Source organism: Danio rerio, chromosome 4 (assembly GCF_052040795.2).
Source record: "Danio rerio strain M-AB ecotype USA chromosome 4, GRCz13ab, whole genome shotgun sequence".
NCBI lineage: Eukaryota > Metazoa > Chordata > Actinopteri > Cypriniformes > Danionidae > Danio > Danio rerio.
Window position 1 is genome coordinate 38150191 of NC_141024.2, and position 23756 is coordinate 38173946.

General features: G+C 39.3%; 2 protein-coding genes across 2 annotated transcripts in view; both read right to left on the reverse strand.

Annotated features, from left to right (window-relative positions):
• The window catches only part of LOC137491105 (uncharacterized), a 698540-nt gene that overhangs the window by 441493 nt on the left and 233291 nt on the right, over window positions 1-23756 (reverse strand). The gene's annotated exons all lie outside the window — the stretch shown is intronic.
• Window positions 1-23756, reverse strand: part of LOC108182277 (uncharacterized) — an 85868-nt gene that overhangs the window by 49473 nt on the left and 12639 nt on the right. The window contains 10 exon segments of the mRNA XM_087248374.2: window positions 293-339; window positions 1167-1340; window positions 5945-6118; window positions 6640-6813; window positions 7123-7296; window positions 10974-11147; window positions 11904-12077; window positions 12845-12988; window positions 12990-14738; window positions 15530-15643. Coding sequence (XP_087104500.2) covers window positions 293-339; window positions 1167-1340; window positions 5945-6118; window positions 6640-6813; window positions 7123-7296; window positions 10974-11147; window positions 11904-12077; window positions 12845-12988; window positions 12990-14738; window positions 15530-15643 — 3098 coding nt within the window.

The window sequence follows — 23756 nt, forward strand, 5'->3', positions numbered from 1 at the left end:
ATAACCACAGCTGTGTGTACGTGTGTGTGTGAGAGGGAGAAAGTGTGTGTGTGTGTGAGAGAGAGACGGTGTGTGTATGTGTGTGTGTGCCTGTGTGTGTGAGAGTGTGTGAGAGAGTGTGTGTGTGCGCGTGCGTCCATGTGTGTGTGTGTGTGTTTGTGTGCGTGAGAGTGAGTTTGTGTGTGTGTGTGTGTGTGTATGCGCGCGAGCGTGTGTGTGTGTAGTCCTACATTTGCGTGGTCCTGCTGTAATCCTCGTGTGTGTGTGTATGTGTGTGTGTGTGTAGTCCTACATTTGCATGGTCCTGCTGTAATCCTCGTGTGTCCTCCATGATCCAGACTGTAAACACACACAGATGGAGAGAATGAGCTGTTTAGTTTTCCCCTCAGCTATTAAGCTAAAGCTAGCACTGAGCTGCTCAGCTACACGCTCCAAACTCTTGAGCTAAAACACACAACACTTGTTGGTTGAGCCGGGATGCACAATGAATGTAACACAGTGCGTTCTTTTCCTCTGCTGTTGGTGAAGCGAGCGCAGATACTGCTCATGTTGATGGAGACACCCTGCTGCAACATTCATTTATTACAGTGATCACACTTAGCTTTGCCATCGTTCTTCAGCACATGCAGCCTTTGAGCACATGTTGCAGTCCATCTCTAAACTATGTTCAGATTATTAAAGCTGCTCGCCAGCGCCCAAGTTCCTGACAGATTAGCAAGTGAAAAATACACATGTGTGCTCAGAGAAGAGGAATCCAGATGTTGATTTTAGAACAAGAGTCTGAACATTATTCCAAGTGTCTGATTCCAGAATCTGAATCCATCTTCAATCCCCAACCCTATTCCTGACCTGATATTGTAGGATTCTTCAACAGAAATGGAGGAAGAAGTTTCTCTGCTCAGCTCAAATGCTGAAACTGTACAGTGTGTCCCGCTTAATGTCACTGTAACTGAGCCAACACACTCCAACATTTACAGAGGAGATTCATTTCACACTCAATGATTTGCTCTTCATAGACATGACTGTAATACTCTACAAGCTGTATCTTCTGTCTGTCCTCACCCCATAACCCTCACAGAAAACTGAAGCTGATCACAAAAGAGCTTTCTAGTGTCTTTTTAAAGCCATTCAGTGTAAAAGCACAAGGCCAGTGCTGCTCCACATACTTGAGTTTGTCCAGTGTGTAGTTTGGATCCTCCAGTTGTTCAGAGAGCAGCTTGACTCCTGAATCTCCTGGATGATTGTAGCTCAGATCCAGCTCTCTCAGGTGTGAGGGGTTTGAAGTCAGAGCTGAAGACAGAAAACCACAGCCTTCCTCTGTCACCATACAGCCAGACAATCTACAAACACAGCAATAGTCCACATCACACAGTTGGACAATCCCACATCTCTTTGTGTTGTGAAGATGCTGACTGCTGTTTCTGCTCATGTCAACAGCAGTGATGAACACACACATCCTGATCAGCTCTCCTTATTGATCGAGCCCTCGCATCAGCAAACACACTCACACACTCAACAAGGACTCGACATCATCTGTAGAAGTGTACAGAGCAAAGACATTGTTCATAATACACCACATCAAGCTGTAAAGTCTGCTGTGAGGAGGAAGAAGACACACTTGATCATCTTAAAGTCATGTATTAAGTGCTGCTATTCAATGATCCTCCACATAGTTTGATTGTTTTTGTCATGTGAGGGACATTCTACAACACTGATTCAGAATTATTTGTAATGATCAATAATGATGAGTAAAGTAACACTGTAGGGTCATATTAGGGTATTAAACATTCCCATTCTTAAACGCTTTACTTATTGAAGAATCCACTGAATAAATGCAGGATAATAAACCAACAGATCATTTTCAGCAGATCACAAACATCTGTGGACATTTATAAAGTTAAAGTGAAGTTACATCGGACATTTCACTTTCACATTCACACTTTAGCAGAGAATGAAGAGAATAGCAAACCTGTAAACCAGCTGAGCAGTGTTCATCTAGTGTCAGAGATCATACACACCTTTTACAGTGTTGATGTGTGCTGAAATCATCAATGACAATGAGTGATCGTCCTCTTTACACTCAGCTGTTAATTCTGCAATAGTTTGTGCATCATAATAATCCATCATCTTAATCTGATTTTATAGTTGATTTCAAACATTATAAGTGTGTTTTGTAGATAATCGACTCTTAAATGCAGGATTTCAGCTGGTTGTATGATTGTAAGACATTTACTCAAATGTTGCAGAGGTCTGAAATGTCTAATCAGGTGATGTCAGACAATATTTATTAATTATCGCCATAAAAATATCTTGATATCCTATAATATTGTCTCTTACTCATATCTGTCAAGAGACAACAATTGAAAAAAAAGACAGAAACGCTGGTGAACTCCTCTGAATGACCAAAACACTCCGGCGGGACAGAGCAACAGACAGATGCTAAGCTGCTTATCTTGGAGGATGGCCAGCACAAACTCAATGCAGCTTCACACTCTCGTCCAGCCCTAGGCAGGAAAATGACCAGCTAAATCCAGCTAAAACTAGCTTAACCAGCCTAGGCTGGTTCAAACTAGATTTTTTAGCAGACAAGCGTATCACACGAGAGTGTCAGTGCCCATTCTAGACTCACAGTGGATTTAACAGTGATGTTACCTGTTTTCCAGACAAACACGCTCAACCAATGGCTATTGCTGGACCAAGTTCATGTCTGAATATTAGCGAGTCCTAGACTATAGAAAGAAACGTCTTGAGTCTGGACTCGAGTACTACAGCCCTGACAGTCACCAACTTCAGCTTGTAGATCAAACTTTACTGCATAAAGAGCAACAGAACATGACCTGATCTTCATTTGTATATTATATTGTGGACGATGATGTAAATAAACTAAAACAAACAGAAACCCACTCTCTTAATGTCTCTTTCACAAGCCTGACAGTCACATTCACACTGATGGAGCATTAGGGGACTTTTATTCTGTCAGCTGAGAAACACCTGATCAATAATCATGAGCGCTGACTCTCCTTCCCACACAGCCTTTCTGACAGAAGATCTTCAGTCAATATATTGCTTCATGTGAATGAGTAATCAGGGTTATTTTCAGATGCATGTGTAGTAAATACATCAGTTCACCAGGTCTCTTACAGTAAACTGCTGAATACATGCTTATAGTGTGTCTTCATATTATTGTAGTGGTTTAGATCAGTGGTCTTCAACCCCCAGGCGGGTGCTGGTGCGTGGATTAATCAGTACCGGGCTGAACAAGAATGAATTATCTTTAAGTTGGCAGATAAAGAAGCTGCATTTAAACTGGATTTGTGGGGACAGCGCGTGAACAGAGGCATATCGGACGTGTTTCAAACATTAGCGCGGATTTTGTGTGAGACTGAGCCTGCGCCCTAACTCACCAAGCTGCTGCACAATCACCAGTCTTCACTGTTAAAGGAGTTTGAGAAACACTTTCGCATGTCGAGATGTACATGATACTGTATGTGTGTGTGCTGGCGCCCACGGGCTGTTTCACAGGCACATGCAAAGCTTGAAGGTAAACAAACAACGGCTCATCATAAGCATCTTATCGATAATTATTTATACGGTTGGCATTAAAGTGTAACGAATATGGCCGACCAGACACATAAATAAAAAATATGACTTTTAAATAATTTTAAATAATAAAATTTTGCATTTTATTTCACAACCAGCCAGCTTTGCCCAGAGAAGGCTCGAAACCTGATTCCAAGGTATTTACGACCCAAAGGAATGTGCCATGCGGCTCTAAGCACAGGAATGACTTACAAAGGACTATTTGCTGTTTAACACTGTTTTCATATAAACTTTACTCTTTATGTTTAATCATATGTTTTGCAAAGTTTCCCTTTCTCTTGTATTATTATTTTTGGTTTTAATACCCTTGCATATAATGTTTAACTGTACCTAGGCTAAGCATCCTCTTATACTGTTCAAGTTTGGACTTTTTGAAAAGCTTACTCGCTGTACAAATTGATTGTTGACATTTTATTTTAATATGAGTTCAACATATAATTGTTTTAAGAGACTTTAACATTTTTGTCCCGATTTACATAAAATTTGCCTATGCAAATTATTCTGCCTCGGACAAAGACCCATAAATTTAATATTCCAGGAAGTTAGCTTCTAATTGGTCAACTTTCCATGGAGGGTGGATCCGAACCTGCCCTATAAAAGTTGAAAACCAAGCTAAACACCTGCTCTTCTTCGCTCTCCTCTCTCCTCTTCGCTCTTGGAATCTCTCTCTGTTCAAACTCAACCGGGAACCTCTCTTCAAACACACTGCCTGGAAGCTCCCCCCTCTCTCTCCCAACTCCAGGCAACCCCCCTCCCCCTCTCTGCTCTGGAAACACGTTGTTTTGAACTTTCATCAACCCTCTACAACTTCCTCAGACTGAGAAACCTCCAAGAAAGCAGGCAGAAACCCAGACAGAAAGGGTTAATCACACATCTAAACATCTAAACTGGTGTGAACTAAATTAACCCTAAAGAGACAATAGAAGGGTTATATTGAATTTGATTACGTTTGGTTGCTTGGTTTGTTCTTACAGACTCATAGGTTTTTCCCATCATTACATCTTCTCAACCTCTTCACGTTTGTTACTCTCCCCTATGCTTGTATGAATGTGTGTTCGTGTTAGGTGTTAGTTTCTGTTGGATTAGTCAATAAAGTTTATTTTGTATAAAGAAAGGTGCCTGTGTATATTAATGAATCTAATGTCTTGAACTTTGATCTTGCTACCCTGCTCAAATTTTATGTTGATAGCATCGCTGAACGATTCGTTTGTTCGGATCAAAAGAGTCAATTCATTTGAAGCCCTGTTCAAATGAATCTTTCTCCCGCTAAGCTAGTCCGCTATATAATGTTCCAGAAGGTACACGCGCCTTGAAATCTGAATCATAACTCAACATTATAACGGCGGGAAAGGTGCGGGAAGAATAACCTTGAGCTAATTTACTACAGTAATAATAGTGTAGATATGAGAGCACTCTAATCTACATTATTATTATGATGTGCTACCTGTTTATTTGTGGAGAATAAACAAAGCATGCAAATGTAATTTATTACAGATATATTGGTGTAGAACGCTGAGCAAATGTAATTTATTACAAAAGTGAACATATAAACGTTATGTGACTAATTTCTAGCAGCTAAATGTGTCTGGTTTTATTCTCATAAACCGCGCCGACGTGAATGCGTCTGACTGTTCTGATTGGCTAAAGCAGACGTCTCATGTCAGCACGTTCTAGACGTGCACGCGCTCTTTCCAGCAATCTTCCTTTTATGGACCATCTCGTTGCAAAGAAACAAGCTCAGGGCTCCCATTGATTTAGCGGTACTGATGTTATAATATGTTATATTGTTGGAGCAATGTGTTAATAAAGTTATTACTTCCTAATGTTATAATAGCATTGTAATGTTGGAGCAATGTGCTAATAAAGTTCCATATGAGTACACAGTGGATTCACGTTGACTGGTCCGCAGTTAGAAAAAGGTTGTGGACCACTGGTTTAGATAATATTAAGAGACTTTTATATGTTTAGAAGAAACTGCAAACTGAACAAACAGCAGAGCATGTCTAAACTTCACCAGGACACAACAGATATAAATATAAAAATATAAAATATGAATAAATAATTCAGAGGTAATTCATTATAAAGATCCTTAAAATAAACTGATTCCTTTAACTTTAAGTCACATTTGGGTATATTGGAAAAAGAGAAGCTCTGAAAGTGCAACATTTCATAATAGACTATAAAGCTTTAAATATATTTATAGATAAACATACATTATTAAAGCTATGATTAAAATCACAACCCTGTAAATATTTAGTTTTTTTCTTCTGTCAATCCACTGAATGGGGATCCACATCAGGTAACCCAATATGAAACTGTATCTGTTGAGTGGAGAATCATTTACCTCAGTGTGTCCAGTTTACAGTGTTGACTCTTCAGTCCATCAGAGAGAAGCTTCACTCCTGAATGCGGCAGGTCATTGATACTCAGGTCCAGCTCTCTCAGGACACAGTTTGAGGATTGTAGAGCTGAAGACAAACTCTCACAGCACTGAACAGTGAGTTTACACATGACCAGTCTGAGAAAGAAGAACACAGATTACATTAACAGTGTGATTTCAGTCATTCATTTGATGTAAAAACAAACTATGAGTTTAATAATATGACAAAACTATTGGAATTTGAGTCAATTATTATTATTGACTATTGTTATTTATTAAAACTAAATATTAAAGGTCATCTAATATATTCTTGAATACTTTGAAATGTAAGAAAACTGCTAAATTTGAGTTCAGATTAGAGGACCACAAAACTTTATATATTTATGAACCTGCAAAATGCAAATGATCAAAGCCTGTCAAACCTGCTCCAATAAACCAATTCACAGATAAACTATAAATATAATCATTAAAAATATAAAATATAAATAAAGATTTTAGAGGTAATTAAATAAAATAATCATTAAAATACACTGATTTCCTTGTGATTGAAATCACAACCCTGTAAATGTTTTGTTTCTTCTTCTGTCAATCCACTGAATGGGGATCCACATTTGGTAACCCAATATGAAACTGTATCTGTTGAGTGTAAAATCATTTACCTCAGTGTGTCCAGTTTACAGTGTTGACTCTTCAGTCCATCAGAGAGAAGCTTCACTCCTGAATCCTGCAGGTCATTGTTACTCAGGTCCAGATCTCTCAGCACACAGTTTGAGGATTGTAGAGCTGAAGACAAACTCTCACAGCACTGAACAGTGAGATTACACATGACCAATCTGAAAAATAATAACAATAATCAAAATTACTGTGTAATTTTTAGTAAGTTGTTTAATGCAATACATAATTATAATCCATCTATCCATCCATCTAACAATCTACAGAAAGAAACGTCTTGAGTCTGGACATTTTGCAGTTTACTCAGTAAAGATTTTGAATATATTTTTACAAACATTCATTATTAAAGCTATGATTAAAATCACAACCCTGTAAATGTTTTGTTTTTTTCTTCTGTCAATCCACTCAATTGGGCTCCACATCAGGTAACCCAATATGAAACTGTATATGTTGAGTGGAGAATCATTTACCTCAGTGTCTCCAGTTTACAGTGTTGACTCTTCAGTCCACCAGAGAGTTTCTTCACTCCTGAATCCTGCAGGTCATTGTTACTCAGGTCCAGCTCTCTCAGCACACAGTTTGAGGATTGTAGAGCTGAAGACAAACTCTTACAGCACTGAACAGTGAGATTACACATGGCCAATCTGAGAAAGAAGAACACAGATTACATTAACAGTGTGATTTCAGTCATTCATCTGATGTAAAAACAAACTATGAGTTTAATAATATGACAAAACTATTGGAATTTGTGTCAGTTAGAATTATTAGGCTGGCTTCAGAAACAAGCCAGACTACTGAAATCCTTTCTAAACTTATTATTATTTTTTTTTAATCTTCTGAGACTAAATTTGCAAGACTATCTCCTCCTAGAGCTTTCGAGCTATAACCACCAAACTCGCACCAGACCTCCAAACTATTCTGACTCGTGTTGCTATATCTTTTCCGACTGATCCGCCTTTCGGTTTTCCGAAAAACGTCCCGGGACCGTCGGAAAAATCCCATAGACTTAACATTGGACCAAACTTTATTAGCTCATAACTCTGCGCCAGACTGTCACACAGACTTCTAACTGGGCTCATTTAACTCAGAATACCTAACTGCCAATAACTGATGAGCTTTTAACTTTTTGGCCACGCCCTAGCAACCACTTTTGGACCCTAGAAACTGTCCCATAGACTTCCATTCAAAAGACTCTCACTGACTTAACATAGGATCAAACTTTGTGAGCTCAAAACTCTGCATCAGACTGTCATAGAGACTACTGACTGAGCTCATTTAACTCAGACTACCAAACTACCAATAACTGATGAGCTTTTAACTTTCTAGCCACACCCCTAACTACCACATACTGCACCCTAGCAACAACAGTCCCATAGACTTCCATTGCAAAAGACTCATTGATTTAACATTAGATCTAACTTTGTGACCTCAAAACTATCTATCTATCCTTTTTCAAACTGCTTTAATCTATCTATCTATATCTATCTATCTATCTATCTATCTATCTATCTATCTATCTATCTATCTATCTATCTATCTATCTATCTGTCTGTCTATCTATCATCTATCTATCTATCTATCTATCTATCTATCTATCTATCTATCTTCAAACTATCTATCTTCGACTGTTTTTATCTATCTATCTATCTATCTATCTATCTATCTATCTATCTATCTATCTATCTATCTATCTATCTATCTATCTATCTTCAAACTGTTTTAATATATCTATCTATCTATCTATCAACTGTTTTAATCTATCTATCTATCTATCTATCTATCTATCTATCTATCTATATATCTTCGACTGTTTTTATCTATCTATCTATCTATCTATCTATCTATCTATCTATCTATCTATCTATCTATCTATCTATCTATCTATCTATCTATCTATCTATCTATCTATCTATTTTCAAACTGTTTTAATCTATCTATCTATCTATCTATCTATCTATCTATCTATCTATCTATCTATCTATCTATCATCTATCTATCTATCTATCTATCTATCTATCTATCTATCTATATATCTATCTATCTATCTATCTATCTATCTATCTATCTATCTATCTATCTATCTATTTTCAAACTGTTTTAATCTATCTATCTATCTATCTATCTATCTATCTATCTATCTATCTATCTATCTATCTATCTATCAACTGTTTTAATCTATCTATCTATCTATCTATCTATCTATCTATCTATCTATCTATCTATCTATCTATCTATCTATCTATCTATCTATCTATCTATCAACTGTTTTAATCTATCTATCTATCTATCTATCTATCTATATATCTATCTTCGACTGTTTTTATCTATCTATCTATCTATCTATCTATCTATCTATCTATCTATCTATCTATCTATCTATCTATCTATCTATCTATTTATTTTCAAACTGTTTTAATCTATCTATCTATCTATCTATCTATCTATCTATCTATCTATCTATCTATCTATCTATCTATCTATCTATCTATTTATCTATCTTCAAACTGTTTTTATCTATCTATCTATCTATCTATCTATCTATCTATCTATCTATCTATCTATCTTCAATCTGTTTTAATCTATCTATCTATCTATCTATCTATCTATCTATCTATCTATCTATCTATCTATCTATCTATCTATCTATCTATCTATCTATCTATCTATCTATCTATCAATCTATCTATCTATCTATCTATACTTTTTCAAACTGTTTAATCTATCTATCTATTTATCTATCTGTCTGTCTGTCTGTCTATCATCTTTTCATACTTTTTAAAACTGTTTAAACTAAATAAACTATTTCCAACAGACTTTCTCAAGCCAGCCTAAAGTTTGTCTTGACGAACTTTAATAATCTAGTTGACTATTGTTATTTATTAAAACCGAATGTTAAATGTCATCTAATATATTCTTGAATATTTTGAAATATAAGAAAACTGCTAAATTTGAGTTCAGATAAGAGGACCACGAGACTTTATATTATTATGAACCTGCAAAATACAAATGATCAGAGCCTGTCAAACCTGCTCCAATAAACCAATTCGCAGATAAACTATAAATATGATCATTAAAAATATAAAATATAAATAAAGATTTAGAGGTAATTAAATAAAATAATCATTAAAATACACTGATTTCCTGAACTGTTTAAGAAAAAGAGCAACTTTCATTTGAGAAGTAGCATTTTGCAGTTTCTCCACTAATGCTCTTAAAGGGCCATGACACCCCCCCACTTTCGGTTAAAGTCTACTTCAGAATTTTTTCAAAAGATGCATGATTAATGGGCGTGGAGCTCAGGAGTGGGCGTGGCCAGCAGGGGAGAAGGGGAGCGAACAACTGTTGATGTCAATCGGCTTACAAATTGAGAAACCGTGAGGAGACGCATGAGTTTATAGTTTACAAAGTTAAAATGCAAAGAAATACAAAGTAATTTAATGCCCTGCTACATTTGTTATTCGTAATTTCATATACAGACAACCACAATTTATATCATTATAAAGATAATCGTGTTCATATAAACACTATAAATGAGGACTTCTCCCTCAATCCCCGGGTCTAAATGCAGACTCAGTGCAGCAGGTCTCCTGACCTGTCTATTTTAACCATTAGTCCTGCTGGTAATCTGGAGGATTTAGGCAAACACAGCAGCACGGCGATGTGTCTGAATGTGAACGAACTCCTGATACAAGACAACATCCGCCAGTCTCCAATTCTCGTGCTGCTCTCCCGACAAAAATGCTTGCAGCACACACACAGCTTTGCTGTATGATCGGCCCTGACAGGATCGTGGGGAAAAACATGCAACAAACCCCATGGATCATGAAAACAAACACATACGAGCCTTCATAAACGGCTACTGCGTGCCCGTGGGTCCATGTCTCACAGCTTGAGCTTGGCACTGGTCTGGCAGGTCTGCGTCTGCCTTGCCTTCGGAAAGCGTGTGCTGTCATGCTCTCATGAATAATTAAGCAGCCGGCTCTTCTTATTGGATAAGGAAACTCCGCTTTGAAAAATAACGAGAAACCGACGCGTCATCATTGCACTTGAGGTACTTCGCTACGTCGCCGATTTTGATCCCTCCCCAAAAATCATTTTAAACCCGGAAGCTGAAATTAACTGACAAAAGCTCAAAACTATCCAGTTTTCCCCACAATTAAAGCTGACAGGTGCAAACATTGTCTTAACTGATGCTCAACACACACACACATCTGTTAATACAAAAAAAAGTTCTCCAGGGTGTCCTGAACCTTTAAATATATCTGGACATTTCCATCTCAATCAAAACACTTTTAATGTTAATGAGTGGAGAATCATTTACCTCAGTGTGTCCAGTTTACAGTGTTGACTCTTCAGTCCATCAGAGAGCTTCTTCACTCCTGAATCCTGCAGGTCATTGTTACTCAGGTCCAGCTCTCTCAGCACACAGTTTGAGGATTGTAGAGCTAAAGACAAACTCTTACAGCACTGAACAGTGAGTTTACAGCGCTGTAGTCTGTGTAGAGGACAGTAAAAGACACTGTATTATTGTGTGTGAGTGTGATGTAATTATTAAAGTGCCTATAATGAGTGATTTCTCCTCATAGGGAAAAGACTCCTTTAACTATTCAGAGTTGCTTTAATGGTCACATGGAGGAAGATCAAACATTTGTATTTCATTATTACATAAACTTTATAAAGAGAAGATCTCTGAACCAAAATGAGTCGGCCAGACAGATTTATTTATTGCTATTTCTGTTCTTATATTTCTGATATTTCAAATCCATTCAGATCCTCATATTTGTTAAACAAAGCAAGACTCTCATATAATATTAACAGACAGAAAATATGACTTTACAAACTGTACTGCAAATAAATCACATCAACATCTTCATATTAGTCAATAATATTCCTGAAATTAATATAAAACTGACTGAATATAACTTTACACACATTAACATTAGTAAATAAAGAGACTCAGTGATGGGCTGAACATCTGCAGAAACACAGCTCATTTAGACGCCCCAAAAACACCACAGAACACCAATCAATGATCATTTCAGCAGAAATTACACTAAAGAGCAATATTATATCTGATATAAACAGGGTTTCTCATATTTGACTTCACATTAAATATGAAATATTCACAATAAATAAACAGAAATAAAATACATCACAGCATATGCTCATTACCTCATCAGACTTTACTGCATTTCACAATGTAAAAGTCATTTGTGGCAGCATTTATTTGATGGAAATGTTTTTATTTTACCTCAGTGTGTCCAGTTTACAGTGTTGACTCTTCAGTCCATCAGAGAGAAGCTTCATTCCTGAATCCTGCAGGTCATTGATACTCAGGTCCAGCTCTCTCAGCACACAGTTTGAGGATTGTAGAGCTGAAGACAAACTCTCACAGCACTGAACAGTGAGATTACAGCACTGTAGTCTGTGTAAAGGACAAAGAGCAACAAAATCAGCAGTAAGAAATGAGCACTTTTGTCAGGCTACATCATGGTGTTGTACCATGGTGTTGGGCTGCAACCCCCACCTGTGGACATTGGGCCCTCATACCACCCTCATTTTCATTTAAACTAGATTAAACTAAACTAAACCTGTATTTCTCCATTCATATGACTGTAATTAATTATTGAACAGATTATTAATAACTAATCAGAGTGCATTTTACTGAGCTCAGTGTAAAGTTTAGTGTTTAGGCCTACAGTAAATGTAATATTAGAGGCATGTCTGCGGCGAGACGGCAATACTGTGTCTAAAATTACACTATTTCTCTGATCAGAAAACAAACACAATTATCCAAGAGCAACACTGTGTTAGATTTGAGCAAATACACATCAACAAATGTCCTATTCAGCTGGAGGAGCACAAGGATTTACAGGGATTTGAGTTCTTTTCCAGGATAAACTGTAAAGCAAATGAAGTAGATTATTAAACAAGTACAAATGTTGTTTGTGTGAGTAAAAAGTCAAGAAAAGTTTGTTAAATACGTTTAGAAATGATGAAATAAATGAGCAAATAAGGAAACAGAACACTGCCGCCGCGTCCCCATGCAGTAATATGGTGTATCAGCGATCTCACAGGGGAGATGGCCAGCTAAAGATTTTCTGTTAAAGCAGGGCAGTGATTCACTAAACTGATCTGAGTCTTCAGTGCAGACTTATGTGTGTCTTCTGTGATCAATCAATAAATACTCACAGAGCTCTTCTGCAGTTTCTCACAGCTGCTATCAGTCTCCGTCTTCCCTCATCTGATGTGTTGAATTTATTAAAGTCTAACTCATCCAGCGGCTCCTCTGACATCTCAATTATGTAGGAGATTGTTGAGCAGTGAGCAGGAGAGTTTCTCCTCTGAGTGTTTGTCTGATTTCACAAACTCCTGAATCTCTCTGGCCAGAGTCTGATCTTTCACCTCCAGCAGACAGAGGAACAGATTGATGGATCTTTCAGCTGAGAGACGGTCATCTCTCTTGATCTTGTTTTTAATGTACTGTGTGATTCTCCTGATGTTCTCTGAGCTCTCCCCTGTGTGTGTCAGCAGATCCTGGAAGAGTCTCTGATTGGACTCCAGTGAGACGCCCAGCAGGAACCGCAGGAACAGATCCAGATGACCATTACTACTCCTGACAGCTTTATCTACTGCTGAACTGAGCAGATCATACAGATATTTCTTAGAGCTGGACTGTAGATATTGATTATATGAATATCCTCTGTCACAAATCACCCTCAGCGGTTTTCTCTTCTTTGTTAAATGGCAGTAAAACACAAAGAAAGCAGCCAGAAACTCCTGAAAGCTGAGATGGATGAAGCTGTAGACTTTCCTCTGATGAATCACAGATTCCTCCTTGAAGATCTCAGTGCAGATCCCAGAATACACTGAGGCGTCAGTGACGTCTATGCCGCTCTCAATCAGGTCCTCCTCATAGAACATCACATTGCCCTCCATCAGCTGTCTGAAAGCCACTTCAGCAAGTTTGAGGATCACTCCTCTGTTGGACTGCAGGAGTTTCTCTGGATCTCTCTCTTCATACTTCTGCTTCCTCATGTTGATCTGAATCAGCAGGAAGTGGATGTACATCTCAGTCAGAGTTTGAGGGATTTCTGCACTCACATCTTCTTCCAGGAGCTTCTGAAGCACAGTGGAGGAGATCCAGCAGAAGACGGGTATGTGGCACATGATCTGGAGGCTTCTTGCTCTTCTGATATGGGAGATGATTCTGCTGGCTTGATGCTCGTCGCTGATTCTCTTCCTGAAATATTCCTCCTTCTGAGGCTCAGTGAATCCCTGAATTTCTGTCAGACGCTTGATGTATCTGGAGGGGATCTGATGGGCTGCTGCTGGTCTGGAGGTGATCCAGATGAGAGCAGAGGGAAGCAGATCTCCTTTCAGGAGGCTCCACATCAACACAGCCACTGATGAAGATTCAGTCACAGCACAAACTTTCTCCTCATCTGAAAAGTTGAGTGTGATTCTGCTTTCATCCAGACCATCAAAGATGAACACAACTCTACACTGCTCATAAATCTTGGGCTCCAGATCTTCAAGTTCAGGATGAAAGTCCAGCAGAAGGCTGTGAAGACTGTACTGATGATCTCTGATCAAGTTCAGCTCTCGAAATGGAAGCACAAACATGAAATCTACATCCTGATTGTCTTTTCCCTCGGCCCAGTCCAGAATGAACTTCTGCACAGAGACGGTTTTCCCGATTCCAGCGATGCCTTTAGTGAGAACAGTCTTGATCTGGGCTTTCTCCTTCTTGATCTTCTCCTCATGTCCTGCTCCAGCTGAGGCTTTAAAGATGTCATTGCAGTAGACTGGAGTGTGTTGTGAGGGTTTTGTTCTGGCTCTTTTCTCCATCTGTATAACCTCATGTTCTTCATTCACTCCTTCACTCTCTCCTTCTATGATGTAGAGCTGTGTGTAGATCCTGTTCAGGAGGGTTTGAGTCTCTCCACGGTTGATTCCCTCAAATAATCTCTCATACTTGTTCTTCATGCTGGTTTTGTGCTGCTCTTTGACTCTCTGGAGTTCATCATGTTCTGGTTGGAGTGAATCCTGCTGCAGGTGTCCAGTCTGATCATCTCTATACACACTGCAGGAACAACAACAACAACACAAAGAATCAGTGAGTGCGAGTGTAAAGATCCTCTAGTGAAGCCATGTGTGTTTTCTCTGCACCAGCTGAGAAACAACACACATATTTAATCAGATTTAATTTAAACACCACACACTGATCACTTCTACTGCTCAAAATGCTGTAAACATTTAGTAGTACTTGTCATTTATTAAATGTAACACTTCAATCATTTGATATCCTTTATTCACAATGATGCTGGATGCTCACTGAAGACATTTAAAATATTTTTAGGATGAAAATGTGAGAGAGCACAAGTGTAACACTGCCGGTACTACACCACCCAACCCGTTCAGAGCTGGGATCCAACCGGCGACCTTCCGCATGGGAGTCGGTTGCTCTACAAAGGAGGCTAAAGACCATGGCCTCTAGCGTCTGTCACTAGAGCACCTTTAGAGGTCAGAGGAGTGAGGTTTACCTGCACAACACTTACTCGCTGGCCTCAGTTACAATAAAGACTGTGTGGTGTGTTTGTCTCACAGAATTTGTTCATTCATCTCGTCTAAAATCTTTCTCTTGATTATCCACACTTTGCTGACTATTGTAAAATCCTGTAAACTCACTCTACTAACTCTAACAGTTTGAGTATTAATGCTTTATTAGTACTTCACTAATGATCAGATGTTAGTGTGTGGACATTTAGTTTTAAAGTCTCCTGTAAATGTAATACTTGTAAATGTCTGATCTTCCAGAAACACAGGATCATATAAATGCTGCAGTGTGATCATGTGTGTGTAGAGATGATCTACCTGACAGCAGGTCGTGTGTTTCCACTCTTAAATTTTATTGGTGGCTCCATAGACGCGTCACTCTTCATAGACACACAGCTGGGCTCTGCTTCTGCTCTCTTCTGATGAACTGAACTAAAACAGAAGATTAAAGTTGAGCGCTGCACACACTGCACAAACCTGATATTAATCATTGAACAGAAACTGTCTGAATGTGGAAAATATCAGCAAACACAGATCAAGGCTCATTTCTAGTAGAGAAAGCCCAACAGAAATGCAGCACTATTAGAGCAGATTAGAGCAGAAACTAATCATCAAATCACTGAATGAAGTCCACAGTGTAGGTGTGGGAGGAGCTTAATCATTTAGGTGTGTCAGTCATCATCGCATGACTATATAAGCAGCAGTATAAACTGCACTGTGTCAGCTGACCGTTATTCCCGCCTCCAGCAGCTCCCCTTATCCTCCTCCTCATCACTCAGTCTTCAGGTCACTCTTTGGGGGTTTGTCTGCAGAGCTCCAGTCCAGACTTTGAGGACAGCAAGACAAGTTCATTTACCATCATCTATCATGACTGAATGAGCAGGAGAACGTTCGAGGTTACAGAAGTAACCCTTCGGAAGTGCCATAGAGTGGATTGATTGAAATCCACGAAATGGGAGGATTCGGTTCAAAAGCCACTTGTCTGAAAGAGTATTGAACGGGCCAATGAATGCAATGAATTGGCAGCGTAAGTGTTGCGGTTAATTAAGATGGAAACACTAGGGTTAAAGCAACATTTAAAACTTATGACTCTTTATGAATGGTGGTGGCAATGGACCAGACAAACAACCAAATTATGCCAAAATAAGTGTTTATTTTACAAAGTGGATAACTGATAAACAAAGTATATACAAAATAAAGAAAACAAGAATAAATAAATGGTTGTACTAAAGGGGAGGAACAAAAGTGGCGCCAAAGAAAAGAAAATAATATAACAAAACACAGCTCTAACTAGAAACCACAATCTCTATACTATCTAATAAAAGAAAGAGAAAGAAAAGTCTTCAGCGTTTTCACGCCCTATCTAAACTACACTTCTAAACACAAACGTAAACAAAACTTACAATTAGTGGCGCACACTTCTAAACTAGTGTGTATAATACATTGGTATCTCCTACGTGTAGCAACATGTAGGTCACGTGACATCTACCCTGTTCCTCGAATCCCATGGATGTCGTATATCTGGTAATCAGAGGGAAAACACAATTAGAACTCTTTTAAAGATTGATTTCAGCACAAATGATTATAACACACATAGCACAAGAAACTATCACATAATCCAGCTATCCAGCAAAACACACAGTCAACCAACATAGCAAACACACAACAGTGAGCATGCAAAAAGCAAGCTAGCTTTCAACGGCACCGGCTTCCTTTTAAAGTGGGGAAGTCTGTTTGTGATTGGTCAATGATGATGTCATTGCAAATGGTAATGATGACTGGCATCTTGCTTAGCCAATAGGCAGATGAGCTGGGCGGACCTAAAGAAAATGATAGGTTGAGAAGGAGGGAGAGAGAAAAAAAAAATACAAACAAACACAGGCACAGATACTGAGCCGTAACACCCTGGCACTTAAAAACAAACCCCGTTTGTAACGTAAAGTTCGAGACTTTACACTCTAGAAAGGGCGTCTGCCATGACGTTGTCAATGCCTTTCTTATGACAAATCTCCAAGTTATAGTTCTGCACTAATAAAGACCATCTCATCAAACGTTGATTGTGATTGTACATCCTCGATAAGAACACAAGGGGATTGTAATCTGTATATACAAGCACAGGCAAGTTACTGGAGCCAACATAAACTTCAAAATGTTGTAAGGCGAACAACAAAGCAAGAGTTTCTTTCTCAATAGTAGAGTAATTAAGCTGATGCTTATTAAACTTTCGAGAAAAGTAACTTATCGGATGATCTATGCCATTTCCATCCTCTTGGATCAGTACAGCACCAGTACCAACAGCACTAGCATCAATTTCTAGTTTAAATGGTGCAGCGAAATCTGGAGCAGAAAGAACAGGTGTGCTACATAACAGAGTTTTCACACAGTCAAAAGCATTTTGACAAGCATCAGACCAAGCGTATGGTGTAGAGGGACTAAGCAAAGACGTTAAAGGGTTAACTACTGTAGAAAAATTCTTGCAGAAATTTCGATAGTACCCAGCCATTCCCAAGAACCGTCGCAGTTCTCGGCGAGTGGTAGGAACTGGAAATTGCGATATAGCAACCACTTTAGCTTCTACTGGACGTACTTTTCCCTGTCCAACCTCCTTTCCAAGATATGTTACTGTGGCTTGACCAAATTCGCACTTGGCCAAGTTCAGTGTAAGAGATGCCTTTAACAGTCTTGTAAAAACTGCTTTCAACAACGAAATGTGTTCACGCCAAGTCATGGAATAGACTACCACATCATCAAGGTAAGCACTACAATTTGGTAAATCACCTAGAACTAAGTTTACAAGACGTTGAAATGTTGCGGGTGCATTTCGAAGTCCAAAGGCCATAGATGTATATTGTGCAAACGAGTCAGGTGTAACAAATGCAGAAATATCTGAAGCTTTGTCAGTAAGAGGAATTTGCCAGTAGCCTTTGAGCATGTCCAATTTTGTAACAAAACGTGCTGTACCGACATTGTCTACACAATCTTCCATTCGTGGTAACGGGTAACTATCCGCAACAGTAACAGAGTTAACCTTTCTATAATCTGTACAAAATCTGTACGTACCATCAGGTTTTGGTACTAACAGACATGGCGAACTCCACGGACTATGACTAGGTTTTGCCAAATTATTCTCTAACAAGTAGTTTACTTCCTTGCGCATCAGTGATCGTTTATTCATGTTTGAACGATAAGCATGCTGCTTAATAGGATGGGCTGTACCCACATCAATATCATGTTTCAACACATTTGTTTGTGTTGGAACATCGTGAAACACACCATTGAATTGAGATATTAAAGCAATAATATCTTTTCTCTGGTCACAAGACAGATGCTTCCGATATGAATTGAGATCACTTAAAATCTCTGAATTTTTCAGCCTCACACATTGTTGAGTGTGACGAAGTACTACATCATCATCAGCATCCCGATTCTCTTCAAAAGATGACTGCGTGACTGTAATAGTAGGAACAGCAGGTTCAGTGTTTGACACAAATGAGTCTTTTCCGAATGTCTCTTTTGCATGATACGCTTTAAGCATATTTATGTGACTCACACGAGTTTTACGTTTCCGATCAGGCGTAAGAATAATGTAATCTGTTTCGCTGATTTTCTTTTGAACTACGTAGGGACCTGAAAAACGTGCCGAAAGTGAAGAGCCAGACACCGGTAGGAGTACTAGCACTTTATCACCTGCAGTGAATGATCGTACAACCGCTTTCTTATCATATTTACGTTTCATGCCTTTCTGTGCAGTAGTTAGTGCATCTTTAGCAAGGGTACACGCAGTGTGTAAGCGTTCACAAAATTCACTGACATTATCTAGTATGTTTGTTTCTGCACTGAAATCAACCGATTGCATTCGTTCTTTCAAGACTTTTAAAGGACCTCTTACCTGATGAGCAAAAACCAATTCGGCAGGACTGAATCCAAGAGATTCTTGTACCGTTTCTCGAGTAGCGAACAACATCAGAGGAACACCTTCATCCCAATCTTTCGTTGTACTCAGACAGTATTTTCGCAACATAGACTTTAACGTCTGATGGAAGCGTTCAAGTGCACCCTGGCTTTCAGGATGGTATGCGCTTGACACTCGATGTGTGATCTCAAGTGACTGTAAAGTCTGTTCAAAAAGTTTGGAGAGAAAATTTGTTCCCTGATCAGTCTGGATAACCTGAGGTAAACCAAAGGTAGAGAAAAACTTGATTAATGCTTTGATGATTACAGGTGCTGTGATTTTTCTAAGAGGTATAGCCTCTGGAAATCTAGTTGCAACACACATTATTGTAAGCAAAAACTGATTACCTGACCTTGTCTTAGGCAACGGTCCAACACAATCCACAAGTATGTGCTGAAATGGTTCGCTCACTACTGTAATAGGAATCAAGGGAGCAGGTGGAATTGTTTGATTCGGCTTCCCTACTACTTGGCATGTGTGGCAAGCGCGACAATACTTCACCACATCTTTCTTTAAACCAGGCCAAAAGAAGTGCCTTAGAATCCTATCGTAAGTTTTTGTGATCCCTAAATGACCAGCAAACTGATGATCATGTGCAAGATATAACACATGCTGTCGGTAAGGAGTCGGAACAACAATTTGATACACTGCATCCCACTCCAGATCATCATCCGCACTCGGAGACCATTTTCGCATCAATAACTTTGTCCATGAAAAATTTACTCTTCGCCTTTTTGTTCTCAACACCTGAAACAGCAGCATTAATAAGTGACACAAGAGACTGGTCTTCTTTTTGAGCCACAGTAATTCTCTCACGAGACACAGGTAACTGTAACAGATTGTTGTCAGTCACATCAACATCAGCCTTTCCTGCCGTATTTTTCAATGAATCCTCAATAGTGAAATTTTCACCAGCCAAGAGAGGAGAGAAAAATGAGTCAGCCAATTCAACTACATTTCCCATCTTGCGTGACTGTGCGCGTGTGACTGCGCATGCGGGAAAAATTTCTGGATCTGAACAAGAGTCTAATTGGATACTCACATCTGGCTTATCTAGAACCTCCAACACAGGCGTTACCTTTCCTCCAGCCAAATCATTGCCAAGGATGAAGTCAATGCCTTTTACAGGTAGTGACGACCGTACTGCAACTCGAACAAATCCTGTACACAAATCACTTGTTAAGTGTATACGATGCAGCGGTAATACAAGTTGTAATACAAGTCATCTCAATTCCTTGAACTATTACATTAGATCCACAGTAAGTGTCGCCAGAGAACTGTAGTTTGTCTGCTACAATAAAAGACTGCAGCGCACCAGTGTCCCTAAGTATTTTCACTTTCACCCTTTCATCACCATTTTCTGATAAGGAAATAAATCCTTCTAAAATGAAAGGTTTGTACTTGTCATCAATGTCATTGTTTTTGTTATTGTCAGGAATCTTAAAAGCAGTGTGAGTGTTTAAAAACCCTACGCTTTTAACTTGTGATTGTTGTTTTCTTTTTAAAACCAAGCAATCGGAAATGACATGACCTTGTTTTCGACAATAAAAACAGGCGCGTTCCTCAGGAACGGTGCTCTTTTTAGAACGACTAGGTTGAGATTGAGCAATCTGATTTGTCTGAATGCACAGGTGCAAAGACATTTTTGTGTGTTAAAATGAACTCATCAGCCAAAACAGCTGCATGTGAAAGAGAATTAACTTTCTGTTCATTCAAGTACACAACAACACGGTCAGGCAAGCAATTTTTAAACTCCTCTAACAACATTAGTTCTTGCAGTGACTCCATATCATCCACTTTGTTAGCTGTGCACCATTTATCAAATTGTAGCCTTTTCTCTTGCGCAAATTCAACAAAAGTCTGTGTACCATTCTTTCTTCAACCTCTAAAATGCTGTCTGTAAGCTTCTGGAACTAGCTCATAAGCTCTTAGAATTGCAGACTTCACACAGTCATACTTTAGACTATCTTCTAAAGATAAAGTTGAGCATACCTCCTGAGCTTTACCAAGCAATTTACATTGCAATAACAATGACCAAACATCCTTAGGCCAGTGCAAAGAAGTAGCTATTCTCTCAAATGCAGTAAAGTATGAATCTACTTCTGATTCTCTGAATTGTGGTACCAAAACAATGTGCTTACCAATGTCAAAGGCATGTGGAGCAGTATCAGTCGGAGTTGAAACATCAGTGGCAGGGGGGGGGGGCAAGGCAGTGGCAGGGGTCGAGTTAGACGGTGGAGCAGAACAGGAGGAAATCTTCATCGCCTCCAGATCTAGTTCCCGTAGCTTGATCTGCATTTCAGCCTCAATCTCAAGTTTGCGTATTTCCAAACGCAAATTAACTTCAGCCTGCCTAGCTTGCTCTTTATCATGAGCTTCCAGTTGCAAGCGTGCCAAACGGACTTTCAGTCTCGCATCACTCCTTGAAACAGAGGACATTGGGGAGAATGGCTCAAAGGGTGGCAATCCAGCCTTTGCCTCCGCATCGACCTTAGCTTGACCCTGCAGATCCTCCTCAGCACCCACACTAAGATGTTCGACCGCCACGTCATCAAGAATTACTTTATCAACATTCTCACTCACCTTTTCCACTGGTAGCACATTTTTTTCATACAAATTCTCTAGTATGCAATCCCTTAATTCTGCCTTACGACTGTGTTTACTTACTTCAATCTGGTAGTGGTCAGCCACCAGCAACAAGTCCTGCTTTCTGCATCTGCTAATCTGCTCTACTGTTGGGTTTTTTATAAAGTTTTGTACACTAAACACCTCCATTACCTAGATAAGGCAAACTAGTATTACGATTTTTCTCTGCCTGAAATATACGCACTACTCACTCTATCACAATTGTCACCACCAAACACAAATAATCATAACTTCCGGTCTCTAAAATTCTCTAAAGCATGTCAAATTAGTGTTTAGAGATCCCGGACGAGCCCCCAATTAAATGTTACGGTTAATTAAGATGGAAACACTAGGGTTAAAGCAACATTTAAAACTTATGACTCTTTATGAATGGTGGCGGCAATGGACCAGACAAACAACCAAATTATGCCAAAATAAGTTTTTATTTTACAAAGTGGATAACTGATAAACAAAGTATATACAAAATAAAGAAAACAAGAATAAATAAATGGTTGTACTAAAGGGGAGGAACAAAAGTGGCGCCAAAGAAAAGAAAATAATATAACAAAACACAGCTCTAACTAGAAACCACAATCTCTATACTATCTAATAAAAGAAAGAGAAAGAAAAGTCTTCAGCGTTTTCACGCCCTATCTAAACTACACTTCTAAACACAAACGTAAACAAAACTTACAATTAGTGGCGCACACTTCTAAACTAGTGTGTATAATACATTGGTATCTCCTACGTGTAGCAACATGTAGGTCACGTGACATCTACCCTGTTCCTCGAATCCCATGGATGTCGTATATCTGGTAATCAGAGGGAAAACACAATTAGAACTCTTTTAAAGATTGATTTCAGCACAAATGATTATAACACACATAGCACAAGAAACTATCACATAATCCAGCTATCCAGCAAAACACACAGTCAACCAACATAGCAAACACACAACAGTGAGCATCCAAAAGCAAGCTAGCTTTCAACGGCACCGGCTTCCTTTTAAAGTGGGGAAGTCTGTTTGTGATTGGTCAATGATGATGTCATTGCAAATGGTAATGATGACTGGCATCTTGCTTAGCCAATAGGCAGATGAGCTGGGCGGACCTAAAGAAAATGATAGGTAGAGAAGGAGGGAGAGAGAAAAAAAAATACAAACAAACAAAGGCACAGATACTGAGCCGTAACAGTAAGCTTGCACAGGTGTACTTCATTGCCAATTATCCCAGCATATAAGCACACCTGGAGCGAGCAAACGCCATCCTTTTAAGCTGAAGAGACTTTCAAACAGCTAAGGGACAGTCATTATGGCGGGGAACGAAGGGTTACTTCTGTAACCTCGAACGTTCCCCTTCGGTTGGGGAACTTCAGTGCCATAGAGTGGATTGATTGAAATCCACGAAATGGGAGAAATATGGAAAGCGCCATAATGACAGCACCTTACCAACGCCCCCGATGAGGGGATAGTCAAGCAAGCGTGACGCACCCACATCATGGGAGGCGCAGTCCTCCAACGTGTCCCTGGCCCTAATTTATCCTACTTCAACAGAAGTCTTACGGATTTAGATATATTTTTTTGGAAGTCGTGAGCATCTAGATAATTCTAGGAAAATACGACAGTACGTTGGGAAGCGTGCAATCCCGATAGGGAGGACGCTGCGGAGGCCATTCGTTACCCAAGGGGGGATAGATGGCAGAATTTACATATGGACTAGCCCTAAAAAGGGGGAGTACGCATAGCAAAAGAGTGGTTAGCGGAGAGGGAAGACACGGGTCCGCCCATGGGGGGGGGGGGGGGGGGGGGGGGGGCTTAACCGTGGCGGAATAAGCATATGGGATCACCTAGTGGGGATCACGCATAGCAGGCACCTTTACCCAAAACGCGGGCTGACCAGCAGGCAGACCTACAACATAGTGGGCCAGCAGGTGACTCCTCCGCTGAGTCAGTGCTGGGGGCCACGGAGG